This window comes from Cetorhinus maximus, chromosome 5 (assembly GCF_964194155.1).
Source record: "Cetorhinus maximus chromosome 5, sCetMax3.hap1.1, whole genome shotgun sequence".
Taxonomy (NCBI): domain Eukaryota; kingdom Metazoa; phylum Chordata; class Chondrichthyes; order Lamniformes; family Cetorhinidae; genus Cetorhinus; species Cetorhinus maximus.
This window is the reverse complement of record NC_135883.1, coordinates 1,765,325-1,785,044: the sequence shown is the minus strand read 5'-3', so window position 1 is coordinate 1,785,044 and position 19,720 is coordinate 1,765,325. Positions and strand designations below refer to the sequence as shown.

The window sequence follows — 19,720 nt, the reverse complement described above, 5'->3', positions numbered from 1 at the left end:
TAACTCCCATTTTTTTGCTAATGTTACGATCAGCATCACTTTCAAATTCAAACAGTTATAACAAAAATGCAGCTTTAATGAATACTGGTATATTTGATACAATGTTATATTTCTCTACTTTTAAAAAATAAACTAAATTATTTATAGAGTGACTGTAAGAAAGAACAGATGACTTGTTCTTTTAAATTGAAGAATGCCACAAGTCATCATCTTACATCTCCTCATTCAATCTGTAGATTGTGGAAATGGCTCCCTCTGCTGTTCACAAGCCAATATACGGAAGAAAACTGACAAATTAAATTCGTCTTGCCGAATGTATAAAAAGAGTAAAACATAACATTCAGGTAGATTCTTGCATTTTCCTCAGATATTCAGTATTCATTAAATCAGATGACTTTTTTCAAATAAAGTAGGTTAAGGCCTCCCGTGTGTGATGCCGCCATGAGTGGTTAGCCCAGCTACCAACCATCCAACCAGCACAGCCATGTTTTGGTGGTTTTCATATGGTCATCATTTACTTTTTAAATGAGTTAGAAAATGATGGTGCAAAATGTGATAGGCACAAGGGCTTACTATTTTCTAACATATGAACGAAGTCCAATTTTTTTGTTAAATATAGGCTTTCCATAATCTGGGAATGCATCACACGCGTTTTGGTGTTTTAACTACCACAAAGAAGCATCAATCTAGAAATAATATGAACATGTCCATTTGGATTATATCACCAAACATACTAGCATTTCTGTCTCTCTCTCTCCACTTTCTACAAAATATAACAAACTCAGTTTATTTATTTCATAACCACAGAATGAAAATCTTACCATACAATGGTGGAAGGATTACTGGTGTCATTTTACTCTTCACATGGGCCACAAAATTGACAGGGGAATTGTTAAATACTATATTTTTTTTTGGAAAAGAACAAAATCCTTCTTATTTGCTTCAGGCTTCTTTTGGACTCTCCAAACTGAGAACATAAGAACATAAGAAATAGGAACAGGAGTAGACCATTCAGCCCCTCAAGCCTGCTCTGCCATTCAATAAGATCGTGACTGATCTTGTGTTTCGATTTCCACATTCCCATTTACCCCCAAACTAGGGTCTCTTGAGTCTAAACTACTTGTTCCCAGTCTTCCTCCAATGTTGCTCTGAAATGGCGGCTGATTCTAATGAAATCTACCATCATGTTGTCCTTTTAATCATTTTATATGGCCTTTCTTAAAGTTATCTCACTACAGCTAAAAGTTACTGCAACAGCCAAGTTCATCCACCTGCAGGTAAATACAATATTGTCCTTCACTGTCGACTTAATACGTACTCAACCATTTTTGTACAAGGCTAGAAATAAAGGACAAAGTACAAGAGGATATTTATAAGGTCCTTGTGCAACTTTAAACCTGAATAACTTAGGATGTGCGCATGATAGAAACAAACTGCAAATGGCATATAAAAGCATCCATCATAACTTTTTAATGCTAATATTATTGTTAAATGTGGCGTTAATGATGCTGAAGCTGAATGAAAATAGTGACAGTAGAAGAAGTGAATGTTAGGAAATCTGATTGAATGATGTACCGCAAAAGATGGTGGTTATACTGAAACCTACAAATTTGAATGATATTACATTAAAATATTCAGTTTTGTGAAATCACAAATAACTTACAGTGAAAAGTGAGAACAAAACTGGAGGGTTTGCATGTTTTGAGTTCTGCCATTTTGTCAGAAGATGTATCCAACAGGTCAATGTGTGCAGGCCCACTGGCATGTGGACATGCCCTGGCATTCAAGAACCAAATTCCCAACTGTGGGCAAATAGTTCCAATGCCTAGTACTCCCCTCAGGAGAGCTGAAGGCCAAACGAGCAAAACCCTATCCAAAAATCTGGAGTCGAGCCCAAAGGAGGACCGATATCCAATTATGTCAATCTTCCCGCAACTCTTGCAACCGAGCCAGTGTCCAACATGGCACATTGCATTCCTCTGGACTCAACCAGGGAGGACGTGAGGAGGGCCCTGATGTGTGGCCAGCTCAGGACCTCCACAGATTTTGTTGAGGCCTATGTCCTGGAGAGGACACTCCAGTTTCGCTGCATCAAGCACGGGAAACCCACACTCTGGCAGCATCTGCTGGCGGGAGGGAGCAGTGTCCAGGATATGCGTGATGAAATGATGATGACCCCCCTACAAGAACAAGGGCCACCGCAGTGACTGCAACAACTATCGAGGCACTTTCCTGCTAAGCATCTTGGGAAAAGTGTTTGCCAGTGTTGTCCTCATCAGACTGCAGGTCCTGGCTGAATGCATCTACCCCAAATCCCAGTGTGGCTTCAGAAATGGAAGATCTACCACTGACATGATCTTGTCAGTCCAGCAGCTGCAAGAGAAATGTCGTGAATGAAGGAGACCACTATATATTGCCTATATCAATCTCACCAAGGCATTCAACCATGTGAGCAGAGGTGGTCTATTTAAGCTGCTGGGGAAAATTGACTGCCCGCTGAAGCTTCTCCATGTGATCTCCTCTTTCCATGACAACATAATGGGTAAGGTCAGCTATCACAGAGCAACATCAGAACCATCTGAGATCTGCAGTGGGTCAAACAGGGTTTTTTTAAATGCATTTGTTCATGGGATGTGGGCATCACTGGCTAGGCCAGCATTTATTGCCCATCCCCAACTGCCTTTGAGTAGGTGGTGGTGAGCTGCCTTCTTAAACTACTGCAGTCTATGTGGTATAGGCACACCCACAGAGCTGTTAGGAGGGCAGTTCCAGAGGATTTTGACCCAACAACAGTGTTCTGGCCCGACACTCTTTGGCATATTCGTCTCTTTGCTGCTGTCATGTGGCTTCAGGTCATGTACATGGTGTCTACTTATGTACCAGAACTGACGGAAAGCTCTTCACTCTTGCTCACCTGAGATCCAAGATAGTTTGCCAAGTCCTCATCAGAGAGATGCTTTACACTGACGATGCCCCACTAGTATTCCGTACCAAGGAACACCTTCAGTGGCAAATTGACACTCTCTCACACCTGTAAAGAGCTTGGTTTGACCATCAGCGTCAGGTAGAAAAATGTCATCGTCCAGAATGTTGCCAAACCGCCATCTATCAGCATTGACAAAGTGACGCTGGAGGTTGTTAATGGCTTCACATATCTAGGATCCACAATCACCAGCAATCTGTCATTTGATGATGAAATCAACACACGCATCGCAAAAGCTACAGCTGTTACATCCAAGCTCAGTAAGAGAGTATGGAACAACGGCAACCTGAATAAGAACACCAAGTCTACCAAGCCTGTGTCCTCAGTGCACCTCTCTACAATGATGAGAGCTGGACAACATATGCTAAGCAGGAGAAAAGGCTGAAGTTTCCACCTTCACTGTCTCAGGCGTATCCTCAGTACCTCTTGGCTGGGCAAGGTCACCAACTCAGAGGTCTTGGAGTATGCTAATTCCATCAGCATACACTCATTGTTAAACCAACGACGTCTGTGCTGGCTCCGCCACTTCATCGGATGGATGATGGCCATCTACCCAAAGACCTTTTTTGTACAGTGGATTGATGACTGATGACCTCCTGGGCATCTACACCTCCACTACAAGGACATCTGCAAGTGTGACACTGGACATTGATACTTACAACTGGAAGACAGTCGCTGACAGCCGTGACTTCTGGAGACTGACTATTCAGAAGGGCATTGGAAGAGATGAGCAGAAATGAAAATTTCAGCTGGCTGAGAAGAGGGCCCAGAGAAAATAGGGGCCAGAGAATTGTGCACCTTCTCAGCCCCACTGTCTTCCTCTGCAGCAAATGTGGCAGAGATTGCCATATCCAAGTTGGGCTCCTGAGTCACACCAGACCACGCTAAGCACAAAGTTGACCACGGCACAAACCCTTGTCTCATGAGATAGAAGTGCTGCCACCACATTTGTCAGAAATAATTTCAGCAACAGGATGCATTGGTGTACTAAAGCATTACATTGCGAACTGGTAAGACAAATGCAGCTGCAACTGAATATTCAACAGGATCCCAATCTCAGTTATACCCAGTCTAAGAACTAATAATCAGAAGGAAGCAAAACATAGCAAAGGGAGAATTCAGGGAGAAAGAAAAGGGGGAATGAGAGAGAGAAAAGAAAACAATGCGTACTTTTTATTTCTATAAATTGTATCAGACATAAAATGTGCCACCAGAAATATTTAGAAGAAACAGTGAAGTTTCACAAAGTTCCTAGAAGCTCAAACAGGCAGCCAAGTGTTTGTCATCAACTGTAAGCCCAGACACCCTGGCGTGACAAATAACTTATTCAGGCGTGTGAATATTTTAGACTAAGACTAAACTTTGAGATGGCAATGATTGTATCTCTAGCATAAAGATGGAGACCCAAGTTAAGCACCAGTATTTCATGTAAGGCTGCTGCTCCACAAAGTTCCAGAAAGGGTGGGGATGGGGACTTGCGTGGAGGAGAGGAATAGGTACTTATATAAAAAGAGTAAGCATATGATCCAAGGTTAGGGGTGAGTGGAATATGTAGAAACTGCTGCAACGTTATGCTCACAGTTTTAGCCCTCAAGCTTGCACATGCAGCTGAAAAAAGTACAAAGAAAATAGGTATAAAATAAATAGAATGAAGGAATTTTAAAAACCTAATCAAGATTGTTGCATCAGTGTCTGGATAAGCCAAATTCTGCATTTATCACATGGAGTTTTAAAATATATTGTGCATCATGGTCCATAATTTTGTCCTTTCCCACAGAAACTCTAAATTGCTGACCATAGTAATAATTTTTCTTACAATAAATAGGAAGTCAGTATGACTTACTATAAGAATACAGCAGAATACCTCGCATTTGGTGTGAACAGGCCTTGCATAGAAATTTAAAATAAAAAAATCACAACGCTTCATAACTATAACTCATTGCTTCCTTCTTCCCTTTTGTTTTAGCATACTTGTTATTGAATTTGAAAACAGCTCTAAAAGGATATCATATACAATCGTTTAAAGGGAATGCCTGTTTAAATAAACGTAGATTTATTGACATATTGACAATAATGGCTGAAGTGGAGATTTCCTTTGCCACTAAGGTGGTCCCACTTTTGACAGACTACTGTAAATTTATTGCAACCATGGTTTCATTGAACACCTGCGTCTTTCACATTAGCTACATAATCAGGGTGACAAAATATCACATAAACCAAGGTTATTTTTGTTTAAATGCACATTAGAAAAGAATCTTTGTTTGCCTGAAGGTTCAGCTGAGTTTACTAATCTCACAAGGACGACAATGGTAAAGGGTCAACAATTGTCCTCAGTGCCTCTGGTTGGAGAGGAGAGAAACAATAAAGTTAGGCAAAGCCAGATATCAGGCTTCTCCAAACCCCTCTGTTGAATAACTTGCCAACTTGTACACCTTCTCAATTAATAGTGGTCACTCGGGCAAAGTGCTGGAGAGCAACCAGCTCCTGTGAAATCAGTGCCCAGCAACCACTCAAACTCTTCGGCAGAGGAAAGGATTAGCAGGAAAAAGGGTCTGGATTTTACGTGGCGACATATTTCCCGGCCCCCCGATGGAAAAGTCAGTCTTGAGCCCGCCAACTCAAAAGCTGGCTGCCCTGCAGCAATATTACGCAGGAACAGCCTTAAGTGATTCAGAGTGGGACTTTTACCCCCATCTGGGAGAAAGTCCCACCCTAGAGAGCTGTCAGTCAATCTGATTGGGTTTGAAGGGCAGGAGGGAGTTAAAGGGGGGTTTGATCTTGGGGGATGTCTCCAATGAGCACAGGGGAGCTCCTTAGGAGAGGCAGTAGCAAAGTGGTATCGTCACTGGACTGGTAATCCGGAAACCCAGGCGTATTGCTCTGGGAAGCCGGGTTCGAATCCCATATGGTGGAATTTGAATCCAATTTTAAAAACCATCTGGTTCACTAATGTCCATTAGGGAAGGAAATCCGTCCTTACCTGGTCTGGCCTACGTGTGACTCCAGACCCACAGCAATGTGGTTGACTCTTAAATAGGGGATGGGCAATAAATGCTGGCTGAGCCAGTGATGCCCACAACCCGTGAACGAATAAAAAATACGAGGTGCCCCACTGCCCAACAATAGTCAACACAGCGAAACCCAAACCTCCGCTTCCCCTGCCACAATTAAAACAGCAGATGAGGCAGAATGAAGTCTGTCAGGCACATTCCCTGCCCACCATGCTATGGGAAACACATCAGGGGTGGGTGGGAAGGCCACCCACTTTATTTTACAAACCACCACCATCACCCCCAAACCCACCCCTTGGCCTTCAGGGGGTGGGGGGGGGGGGAGCTGATGTGTGTGTGTGTGTGTGTGTGTGTGTGTAAAATGTAGCTCAGGGTTAACAGTACAGATTGACCATAGATAGGTGCACCTTCACATTGCAAGAGCCTGCCAGTTAATTTCAGATCAATGTTAAATGTAAAACCAGTCACTGCAATATATGAAGCCATCAGCATACCAGTACTCGAAAAGTAAAACTGGCCAATTAAATAACTGAATAGTTCTAACTGAAGGAAATTGACTCTGCAAGAGTTAATAAGGGACAAACAACACAGATTTTAAAAAGATAAATTGTGTCTGATCAATCAGATTGAGTTCCTGGAGTAGTGGAAAGAGTGATGATAGTAGTGCAGTAGATGTTCTACATACAGGTTTTCAAAAGGCATTTTGACTTATTTGGAAAATAGAAGCGTTTGGTATAAAAGAGGTGGTGGTAACCTGGATACATAATTACTTAAGGGATAGGAGGCAGAGAGTAGCAGCAAACTGATATTTTATGACTAGAGACTAGTATGCAGTGGGGTTGCCTAGGTGTCGGTAAGACAGTAAAATTTTGAAGTTCACAGATGATACACAACTTGGCTATGTAGCAAACGGTGAACAAGATTGTAGCAGAGCTCAGGAGGACACAGACTGGTGAAATGGGCATTCACATGGCAGATGCAATTTAATGTGGGTCAGTGTGAAATGATGCACTTTGGGAGAAACAACAATAATAATTTAAATGGAACTATTTTGAGGGGATGCAAGAGCAGAGGGACCTGGGGTGTGTATTCATAAATCCTTGAAGGTAGCAGGGCAAGCTGATAAAGTATATAAGAAAGCGTCTGGGATAAAAACAGAAAATGCTGGAAATAGTCAGCAGGTTCGCAGGATCTGTGGAGAGAAACAGAATTTCAGGTCGATAACCTGAGTATCTGGGATACTTGGCTTTGTATATAGGATTATTAAATACAAAAACATGGCAGTTATGCCAAATCTTCACAAATTAGTGTTTAGCCCTCATTTGGAGTATGGTGTGCAATTCTGGGCACCACACTTTAGAAAGGATAGCACAGATTTGGAAAGGGTGAAGAGTTTTAGCAGGATACCACTAGGGATGAAGAGGTTCAGTTATATGGAGTGTGTGGAGAGGCTGGGATTGTTCTCCTTCAGAGAAAGTTACGGGTCAGGCCTATAGAGGTATTCAAAATTATGAGACATTCCAAAAGAGCAAATAGGGTGAAAGAATTCACTCTGGCAAGTGGGTCGATAACTAGAGGTTATAGATTTAAAATAATTGGCAAAAGAACTAGAAAAGAAGTGAGGGGGAATTATTTCACAGGGTTATAACGATCTGGAATGTGCTACCTGAAAGGGTTACTGGAATCAGATTCCACTTTTAAAAGGCAATTGGGCAAGTATTTGAAGGGAACTAATTTGCAGGTTTATGGGGAAAAAGCTGGGGTGAAAAAGCTCTTCCAAAGAGACGGCACAAGCATGACAGGCTAACTGGGCTCCTTCTGTGCTTTCAATACAAGTTTATGACAAGAGGGTTCAGCAACTGTTCAAGGGTGCTCCACTTTAAATTGCACCATTTGTAAGGCTTGATCTTAAGCCTTAAAATATGTCCTGTTGCTGTTCTTTATCAGCAAAGTAGATTTATCTAACAAATCAGGTTGAAGTGCAACGGAGATCAGATTTCCTGCTCCCTCCAGTAAGATGGGATTTCCAAATTTCAAATTTTCCAAACCAAATTCTTCTCGAGGCTGAACCAACCAGAGAATTTTACTTGTATTTATCTAAAGAATTTTACTGCCAATTTGTTGGTACCAGCTATAAGCTTTGGAAACTTTGTGCAGCAAAGCATCAGCTACGAATCAAAAGCACCACTAAAACTGAGTCGCTGCAAATCCTAAGCTATGAATTTCACAACATGTATGAATACTCTCAAATTTTCTTTCAAAGTGCCAGGTTTTTTTTTAATATAAACTATTTTTTGTACCCATGACTAAAGGTCATGAGTCAATGATCACTTGAGCTTCCTGGATTACCACTTTACAGGTAAACTGCTAGAGTGAGCACTCACGTCAGTGGGGCATTTATGTACTTCCTGCCCTTTACTGACAGAGTAAAAAGCAACTGTAACTCTGGAAGCAAGCCCACAACTAATAAAAGTTGTAGTACAGTGATAGAGACAGCAAGGAGACGAAACCTACTATTAAAACAAAGCAAGACCAGTACTTAAATTGTGGATCTTTCTCAAACCAATATTATCTTCCAAACTTTCCTAAATTTTCACTTGCTCGTAATTCTTAGCAGAAGAAGCGGCCTGCATAAAAGTGAGACGATCATATTGTGAGCAACAATGTAAGAGCAATCGCAGTAACTAAATCAAATAATGATGGAATACAATCGGAAAATTAGGAAATTTTGTATTTCCAGATTCAAAAAAACAGTCCAATAAAGATAAGTGAAAGATATTTTGATTAGCTTAAAACTAAGGCAGCGTAGCAACAAGTCAAGAAGATTCCATGGCCAGAATTTTCCCTCGTCGGGGAGGCTCGGCGGGGGCAGTCAGGAAGCCAACCGCTGCCCGCAATCGGCTCCACTCCATGATTTCACGCCTGTGTGGATTGCGAGCGGCAGTGCTCAGCGCTACCTGTGTGGGTGGGGGGGGGAAAGAGGGAGAGCAGGCCTGGCACTCAGTTCGCACGTGCGTACGAAAGAGCGCTTCAATCTCCTTGAGGCACGGAGCTGCCTCAGGGAGATTGAAGCGCTTTTTATAAAAATTAATAAGGACAGGAAAAATTTTTTAAAACATGTCCCCTCATGTGACTCTGTCAGATGAGCTGGGACATGTTTTTAATTCAAAAATAAAGTTTTTAGTTAATGTTTATTTGCTTTAGGAAACCTCATCCCGCTCGTGGATGAGGTTTCCTAAAAAGCATAAAGGCCGCTTGGCCTTTTCACTTGCCTGCCAGCCGTAAGATTGGACGGGCAGCGTTAATTTGATTTTAATTAGCTTGTTAATGGCCTTAGTAGGCCTTTCAATTATCGGCGGGCGCACAGTCGACTCTGGCACCCGCCAAACGAAATATCGCATGAGTGCACGATGACGTTGGGATGAATGCCCGACATCATCGTATGTCATATTACGCGCGGGCAGCGCCCGGACGCCGAACGTAACATTCTGCCCCTTGTTTCGATTCCGATCGGTGTTTAATTGGCTAATCTTAGACAGGGTGACTAAGGAGCAAGGGAACAGGTGGAAGGAAAAAGTCAACATTCTGATTTCTTATCCAAAGGCAGAGACAGTGAGGCAGTGTTTATGCATACCGTTCAAGTGAGGAGAGGGGCAGAATTTAATTCTATCCTCAGAAACAGGCTGGGGGTGTTGTTGGGGTGGGGTGGGGCGGGTGGTGCGGCGGAGGCACTTGGAATCAGATGGGAAGGTGGGGAATAGAGGGCCTGTCGCCTGCCCGACACCCTTCAATTCACTCAGTGGAGAGGAAGGAGGGCAACCTTCCTGCCTGGAGGCCAACTCGCGCCCTTAAGTGGCCAATTAATGGCCACATGGGCCTCATCTCACCGCCACTTGCAAAATACTGGTGTGGAGAGGGAGGGCCCTACGTCATGTGGAGAGGCCGCCCAGTAAAAGCTGACAGCCCCCTTGCGGGCTTGGGATAGGAGGCCCTCCTGATCATGCTCCCTGTTCCCCATGGAGGATCCCCCAGCGGCACAGGCCACTTGTTCAGAAAGCCCCCCCGACTCACAACCCCTCCCTCAATAACAATCACCACCATTCCCTCCAACCACCACCACCTTCCCTCCATCTGCTCCGCACAGGGGCCTCCCTGATACACACACTTACCTCTGTCCCCAGGTCTCCTCCATTGTTTCTGGTCCAGGTCGGCTGCAGTGCCAGCAGTACCAGTTTCCAGTGGCACTGCTAGGGCTAAAGAGCTGTCAGCCCTCTAATTGGCCAGCACCTCTTGGAGGCAGGGTCTCTGTCTTTAAAGAGACAGAAGTCCCAATGCCATTATGGACATGCAATTCAGCCTGAGGTTTGCACTCAGCTGTGATGCCTCCACAAGTGAACCTTGCACCAATTCCCCAGGCTAATAAATGATAAGCAGCACTTTGGGCAAGGCCTGTGGCACCTGTGAAACCCTATATAAGCACCATTTGAATCATACATGTACCTGTCATAATATAGGAAGAAAAACTTAAAGTCAGAAGTGGTTGAAATATAAACGTTTATGTTTTATCTAAACGTCATCATTTTGCCAGCTAAGTCCCTTATCATGATGACACAGATTTATGAATAGCCATGAGAGAGGACAAAATAAAATTTATAGTGCAATTACATAATATATGAAGAAAATCCCAGAATAAGTACAAGCCTAGAGAATTTTTTTTCCACTTTGGAACAATGTTCTCCTCTACCTTAACTTGATCGATTTTGGTTATTGAAATTCTAACCGTGTTAGGTTATGTATCAACAGAATACAGCAAAAGGCCTAAACATCGCACATCTGACCAGAGGTAATAAACTACGGTAAAATTTGTGTTACCAGCATCGTACCAACCGGAATTCTCTACCAGCTGGAATTCCTGACAGCTCAATTTGTTTTAAAATCAACCTCTAAGCTCACGGGTAAACTCACCGTTGAACTCATGGCAAAAGGGATAAAAAGGATCACAGAATAAACCAGGAAATTAAAAGCTAGCATGTGGGAATTTGAAAATTAAGGGCTTAAGTCAGCTCTCTAAACCTTTTGTAATGCCTGAACTGCAAGAAATAGCCAGCACTGGCACTCCAATTCCAGGGTCAGCAACCTGATCAAGAAAATCGCAAAATTTCACAGCCCTCTCACGAGATCGTGAGTGAGCCTGGGTTTGACTGAGAAATTGTCTCTCACACCATCAATTTGTGAGAGTTGGTATGTCTGGGGGGTGACAGCAGGCCAAGTCGCAAGTTAATATATCCAGTGAGAGGCTTAGTCACAGGCGAATGTATCCACAGAAATGTTGACAGCCACGTTCATTCCTCGCACGTTGTCCTGGAGTTTGAAATGCTCCAATTTCAACCACAGAAGATGGGTTTTATGTAGTATTGCATACCACAAGATCACCCAAGTTTGGCTGAAAACGGAACTCTTTGATATCCGGCATTTTTTGATTAACTGGCACCACCCATTCCCTGCGCATGCTGAACAATAAAGATTTTGCTGTACTTTGTCACTCGTATATTATGCAGCTGGATCTAATTGTTCCTTAATATGCAATTAGTGCACCAACATCTACCACTGATAGTATTTCATTTCAACAATATATGTGTCATGGCAGCAAATCAACTGTATCTGACAAAGGTGAAATTACTCACTCCTGTTTGTGTGTTTTTTAAAAAGACAATCCCAGCCTCAGCTGAGCATTAAATCAGGTTGGTTGAATTCCTCAAAATGTCATATGGTCCAGAGCAATAAGACGCACTGTACACCTTGAGTTAAGGCAAGTCTTCAAAATGAAATATTTTGAATTGTAAGGACTCAGTGTACCTAAACCCAACAGGACACTCCCCCACCCAGCACCTCAAATTTCTTTCAGGAACATATTGTTTAATTATAAAGCTTGTGAGTGGTCTATGCCAAGCTCCTGTTTATTCGACATTATTTTCTCCAGTGATAAGACCTATCAGGAAACGCAGCTGGAAAAGGAAGGAAACAGTGTCTGAACCAAGTGAGAGAAAAACTGAGCTTCAGGAAGTTTAACTTGATAGGAACCGATAGAAACTGCACTTTGTATTTTTTCATTCTATTTGAATATGTGAGCGACAAGCAAGAAAAGAAAAACTGGCAGATTGCACATAGATCCAGGCATTGTGTATCTCAGGAGGCACAATTGCAATTTTAATTCAATATTTTTCAATCTTTTTATCAGCTTTGAGAACATCACAGATACTTTCATTTTTGTTTTCATGGATCAGTAGAAATTGTAGTTGTTTGTCTTCAACACAAATAAAAATAAGCCTTGGTCAAATGAGCACCAAGATTACTTCCATAATAGTTAGATTTTCTTAAAAAGGAAAGTAGCCCATTGAATATTGAATGTAACAGGACAGCCCAGACACAGGCTATTCAGGCCATCAAGTCTGCAGAGATATTTTTCCTCTACATGAAGCAAATCCCACTTTTCTTTGCTCTCCATACCCTTTAATGTTCTCGAGCATCAATCTGGTTCTACACTAGATTTCATGCACTCTGTTTCAGCAACAGTTTGCAACTTTTCAACTACCCTCCTTGTAAAATAGAAGCTTTCTTTCATTTCCCATTAAATCTTTTAATTATCTTAAACTTGTGTCCTCTCATTACCATTTCACCAACCAGTGGAAACAATGTCAGAATTTACCCAATCATAACCCTTCCCTAACTGATTTCATGCCACAACATGCACTTCAAGGCAGATGGGAGTACTTATTTAGGCAGTAAAGAATTCTGTAAATATCATATGTAGCTGTAGATAAAATGTGATGGTGAAAGGGAAATAAGCAAAGTTACTGTTAGTACGTTAATGAATAAACATCCAAAGTAAAATATCTTACCTTCACCTGCTCTTCCTGATCTCTGGATCCTCTGACCCGTTTGCTACGTTTTCCAAAAATGCAGGCTAGATCTGTTGAACTTCGAGAAGAGAGATCCTTTCCTACAATCCAATCATTTAAACAATGCCAGTATTTGTGAAATGTCAATGCCAACTCGAGATCATACAGCAACTTCTCAAACCCATCTGAACTATCCAGACCTCTGCAGAGTCAGACAGCATTCATCATTCCATCTGAACATTTTAGGTTTAACTGTAATCTTAGATGTAAGTAACAAGTAAGCTCCATTCAACACACACAAGTGTCAAATGCTTAGCTAAAAAAATTAATTTCTATGTCTTGGTTCAGTTATTCATTTGGAAATTCCTTTTAGATAATTTTAAATTGCAATGTACATGAAGATATAAAATACTGCACCACACTCCTGCTAGGCAACATGATACACTAGACCATCACTGACACCAAGACATCGGGCTAATCTTCCGGTCTCAGGATCATCAGAAGCCGGATGTACGGCTGAAGATGCGTGTCAGGACCGTGTGGAAGTCCTGATGCATGGACGTATGTGGGAACTGCTTGGGAAGTTTCAACTTCTGAAGCACAATTCCCCCGCTGCCCGGGACCCTCTGAAAAAGTCTCCAACTCTGAGTTCTGAGTCAGAGACTTTGGATGACAGGTTAAGACTTGGTCTAACACCTGAGTAACTATACAACTGACTCCCCCAATCTACGCCCTGAGCCCCCAACTACCCCGACCCCCGGACCCCACCTGACTAACTCCCGACCTGACCCAACAGCTCCCCCTCCCAACCTGACTACCCGCCACACCGAGCTACATCTCGACCAACCGACTGCCCCTCCCAACCACCCAATACCCCCTCATGACCATCAGACTACCCTGTCTGACCACCCCCCGGACCCGACTACCCCTCACGACCATCAATTTACCCTCCCGACCACCCAACTATCCTCCTGACCTGACTACTCCTATCAACCTGACATACCTACCCTTCCAACCACCCCAATACTCCCTGACCATCCTTCTGAACTGAATAACCCACCAACCTGACCTGACCGCCTCCCGGCCACCCCCCAACGAACCTGACTACCCCTCCCAACCACCTGACTTACACCCCGATCCCTCCACTCATCCAGTTACCCCCTACTTACCCAACTCACCCACCTACCACACCACCTATTTACCCACCTCATCTACTCACCCACTCGCTAACATTCAAACTAGACCTTTAAACTCACCATAGCTAGTGTCGTAAAAAGAGGCCTTGTCCTGTCTTCCCCTAACTCTACTCCGCTTCAACAGAGTTCCCCGATGGACTCTGCGCATTTCTGTGAAAGCGGGATCGGAAGTCTCCAGTAGAAATGCACAGCAGTGAGAGTCAGGGGAATTTATAGACATAGCAGCAATCCAACGATCTTTGCTGCTGCTTGGAAGATCCGGGCCATCATTTTCTCCATGGCACGGAGTTCCTGTCCTTGCTAACTGGGGTGGGGAGGAGGGATGATTAGAGGGCTCCTACTCTGCATCAAGTAGAGGGCTGTACAAACCACTGTTATGGGAGCAAGCTCATTGACCACAAGAAAGCTGAGCAGTGTTGCAACAGAAAAACAAAGATACGTTGGGTCTATAAACCCTTGCTATTATCGTTATAAGATATAAACGTCTCTAGCTACTGATGGTAAACAATCAGAGAGATAGCCTTGTACTTGCATTTAAAAAAGTGTCAGAATTCCAATCCCAGTCTTGACATTCACAAAGCTAGACCACCTTCTCAAAGTTTTAATGCTTCTTGAGAAGCTGCTGAATGAACCAGCTTGGGGGAAAGGAAAACTATTTCATCCCAAATCATTGTATTTCTGGTTAAGTACTATTTGCATCAGTGACGATGTGCCATGAGGGCAATACAATAAAGTTTTTGGGATGAGAATAATGGCATCAAAAGGCAGAATGTACATAAAACTGTAAAACTAAAATGCTCTTCCAGGTGATCATTTTATGATTTTGCTCTCAGACTGTACAGGGACAAGACAGAAACTAACCAATAGGATCTTGGCAAAACTGACAAAGGCAACACTTCTCTTTCATAAGCTGGGGATCACAGTTCAGCATGCATGAATCTACTGTACTCTCATACAATGTGTGAAACTTAAGGACTCATCTAAGTCAGCAAGGAAAAAAATTGAATCTCGAAAGATTTCTACGAAAATCCAAAAAATATTTCTCAGATATCCAATCTCCCATCATTTTATCAACCTCTCCAATGACAGCGATACCTTTGTAGAAAACACTGCCACATAGGAGTAAGCTGCTTAATGCTTTGAATCAGAGCTTGTTTACTGCAGGCACATCGTTCACTGCAATCCAACTGAATATTTCGCGCTAAGGTTTAAAAAGGCTGCATAATGTAGCAAACAAACGCTCATTAAAAAAAAGTTATAAATGAATTTTACACATTGAAAAGGCTACTATATTAACTTTATTTTAAAACTGTGTGCTTAGGGTTTGGGCAACACCATCATTGCTACTTTTATTACCAATTCTTAGTTGTCCCAAGTGGGACATATTGTAGGAAGACAGGTTCCCTCCCCCAACAGACATTAGTGAACAAGTTGCTTTCTTTTTTAAAAAAACCAGTCTGACAACTTCCAGTCAGCTTTTTCTGATCCCAGCGTACAATAAATAGATTTACCGATTTCAATTTCACAACTTGACATAGCATGACATGAACTCATGACCTCGAGATTGCTAGTCCAGTATCCTGATGACTGCATGGTACCCGCCAGATGAAACACCCACAGAATTAGGAGTCCTCTGTCAGCAGTTACTTACCCATAATTCTTATCAATTAAAGTCATCAGGAAAAATTTACAAACTTGAGTAACTAATTATATAATACATCTAGCACGGACAGAATAAACTCTAATCCAATCAGGGGGTAATAGGAAGTTCTTCAATATTGTTTACTTTATGAATTGCATTTTAATTTTTTTTAAATTGCCACAAATCATCTGTTTAGCTAACACATCAAGTGCACATTGTTACTGTCTTTCCTGTGAGGAGGAAATAAATTTCGTTTAAACTGAGTGGATACTGGGGTGTATATCCTTGCCAATAGGTGCGAGGACAGAACGAGTCTGTTATTTTCCCCAGTCAAGATGCATTTTTCGAAGGGATTGCTTAATTGCTCAGAGGAGAAATACATGACCTGGTACCATTAAGGTCAAAATGGTCCCAATGTTTAATCCCAGCTAGGACAGCATTGTTGGCATTATAATTAATCTCAGTGTCCTCAGGTTAGAAAAATAGGATGGGGAGTGTGGAGGAAAGCTTTCTATTCATGATCATTATACAATGACCACAGCTTGAAAGTATGTGCATGTGGATATTAAAAAAAGGGACATGAGCACAGTTCTGCCTAGTTCTAAAAATGGTTTCACTGTGGGCTCCATGGACTTGAACAGGGTTAGTAAATAACCAGGACAATGGGCTAATTTAAGAAATGCCTATACACTCTAATGGGAAGATGTAGAATGACTGTCCCGAAACAATGAGATCAAACAGGTCAAAGCATCTTCTTCATCTTCACCTACTTTTGTGGAGCAGAGGCAAACTAATGGTACATCACTCTAGTTATATTACCCAACACACAGTAAGCACCCGAGAGCTTCAAGTTAATTTTTCTAGTTTTGATCCATCCATTGCTGAGTAAGGTCCCTTAAGGGAAACTGGAAATATGGCTCTCCATCTACACAGCAATGCTGTGAAGCTCTGACTTATTATCTGGGCTGAATGAACAATTTTGCTTTTTTCTCATTGAGATCACATACGAGAACAGAACAGTAATCATAGACCAAAGGTTAGTGATAAAATAACCAAGATCTCAAAAAACAGAAACAGCACAGTAGCTTCTTCCAAAACTACAGCAACCATTTTCATATCAAATCATATATTTATATAATCCATTCTGTGTGGGTGTTGCTAATTTAAATTCATCCGCTTCCTTCTTGTTAATTGAAACATCCTACTGTACACTTTTGAGGGAAATTAATTATTTCAGAAAAATATCCTTAGCGTAAGAGATTGCAGTGTTTCACATTTCCTGGGAATTCAAATCTGTCACAAGACTGACAGTACAATATCTACCTTACAAGCAGTGTCTATGATGAATAATTTTTCTACACAGATTTTAATTAAAAACTAGATTCATAAGCTAAAATTTCAAATAACATAAAACTTAGGTGTTAGGTATAAATTTGTCTTTAATAATTTTTTTCCCAAATAGAAAGTGAATATTAAACAAAATGTTAATTATCTTTTATGAGCAAAATTTGAAATTGCAGAGCCAAATCTTAAAGTGCTCTTTCAACTTTGAAATCATTGCAAACTCTCCAAGTCACCTGTAAAATATTAAACAAAATTTCCAGAATAGCAACCTTTCAACCATAGTTAAAGGGAAGGTGGAAGGGGGGTCAGTGAGTGCCTCAGGAGAAAGGTTTGCCTAAGCATTCTGTAATTAATAATTATAACCTGTTTCCATAATAAACATATATTTTACAGCAAATAATTATACCATGTCCATAAGTTACACTGCTGCATATCATACCACAGACACTAAGCTAAAAATCTTCCTCTTAATTAGAAAATATCCTGGCACAAGTACTTTAAAGATATCAACATTTAAAACTCAAATGTCAACATTTGTATTAATTACACTATACCACACTTTGTTCCTTATTTTGAGTCCTAGGCTGTTCTGATGAAGTCATTGACCTGAAACATTCACTCCCTTTCTATCCACAGATTATGTTGGACCTGCTGAGCATTTCCAGCATTTTCTATTTTTATTGCAGATTTCCAGTATCTGCAGTGTTTTGCTTTTGTACTAGATCTCACCTTTGGTGAATTTCTGGTAGTGAACTCGTTTCTTGGAGGATTTCGATTTTTCTTCAAGACTAAATGCAGTTTTATCCTCAGCCACTGGTGAGCCTGTTAAAAGCAAAAGCCCAAAACATTTAGACAGGAATAAATTTGTCTGTCACTAGCGTTAATTGATGCCATATCCAAACCAATTCACTGTGGCAATACGAAAGGGAAAGCTCAGAGAATTCCTATTTGTGAACCTTTAACCAACTATCCAACTATGTGGTTGGAATGAAATATGGTGCCATGTGAATAGCGTTGGTTACCAAGTTCAACTATCTTCTTACTTCAGTCCCAAAAACGGTTTTGTAACAGTACACTGCTCTCTCAGTAGGCAGTTCTTTTGTACATGTAAACAATAGAAGTTCATTTTCAATCAGTGCTTAGGGCACCAACTTGTGCCATTTTCCACTTCTGCAACATTCTGATCATCAGTGTAGAAAAAATGCAGTGATAACATTCATACTTGTTAATAAATCATAAAATAAAATGAGAGGCACAAGCATTACTATTTAACCTTGCAGCAAGATTCCCAAGTAAGGCTCAGAAAATACAACTTCTGTGAGCAGTGTCAAAATCTCAAAAATGGACAATAATCACACTGGATTTTTTCACGCTGATTATCTGTTTAATTCCCCGATATCATATTTTAGCCTTTCTTTGAAAAACCATGCTCTTGCTTGCCAACACCCATTCTTCTCTTGCCAATCATAAATCCCCTTTCCCCCAAATATAACTCAACTGCTTTTTTAGATGAAATAAAAGGACTCTTCCAACATCAAAGGGGAGGTAGGTCATCAGATTTGCAACTATTTATAAGACTTTTGTAAAGGTTAAAACCACAGATGTAATCCATATATTTGATACTCATGCCAACAATTGAAATTAAACCAAACATATAATAAATGGATATTCAGAATATGTAAATAGGAAAGATGATTGAGTAAAACCTGGTTGAATTTGGTGTCTGGAATATTTCCAAATACAAAACTAATAAAGGAGAAAGACTACATACACTGGATACTAAAACTGGGAAACAAGTGGAAGATAGTCAACAACTAACTTTGGAACAAGCATCATGTAAAATAGTCAAATCTCTTGAGGTGCAACCAAAGTGCTAAGGTACAGTAACACAAAAGTAACTGAACCGATTTTTATTAGGCCTCTTGCACAATATAGAAAACGACCACAAAAATGAAGATATTGGCCCAGATTTTGCACTCATTAGCAAACGAATGATCTTGCTGTTCGTTACACTTGCAGCTGCCCATAGCATTTTCATAGGCTACTAAGCAACAATTAACAATCATCAGGGGTCCAAAAAGAGCCAGGGCCCTCTACAAGGGACTTATGGTCCGTCTATACAAGACAAACAACAGCATGTCTCATCAACCAGATTGAAGAATCTGCATTGAGACATGCATAAATCAGGAAGTGCAAGTTAGAACATTTAATTCAATTATCAAATCGGGAAGCAAAATAAACAGATGTAAAGAAAGATGGGATTAAGATAGAAATAAAGGACAGAAGGAAAAAATAAAATAAAATGGATTTTAATTTTTATATCTTCAACAATAATTAAAATCTGAAGGAATGAGACTCAACATTTGTAAAAGTAAATTTTCAGTTACAGAGAAGTTGTTTGGAAATAATTCAGATTTGCCACACTGTTAAAGTTTCATTTACACGCGAATGGACACTCCTCCCAGGTGCAACAGTGATTTACTTGCACTTCTTTTAATTCAGAGCACAGCATTCGCTGCTCACAATGTGGTCTCGTTCACATTGGGGAGACCATACACGGGCTGGGTAATCATTTGTGGAACACCTTCATTCAGTCCACAAGGGCGACGCTGAACTTCTGATCACCTGTCATTTTAATGTGCCAC

At 41.2% G+C, this 19,720-nt stretch overlaps 1 protein-coding gene across 1 annotated transcript in view; it reads right to left on the bottom strand.

Annotated features, from left to right (window-relative positions):
- The window catches only part of pinx1 (PIN2 (TERF1) interacting telomerase inhibitor 1), a 141,037-nt gene that overhangs the window by 82,987 nt on the left and 38,330 nt on the right, over positions 1–19,720 (bottom strand). The window contains exons 5-6 of the mRNA XM_078541420.1: positions 17,805–17,897; positions 12,894–12,994 (exon numbers count right to left, since the gene is read on the bottom strand). Coding sequence (XP_078397546.1) covers positions 12,894–12,994; positions 17,805–17,897 — 194 coding nt within the window. The remainder of the gene's footprint in view (positions 1–12,893; positions 12,995–17,804; positions 17,898–19,720) is intronic.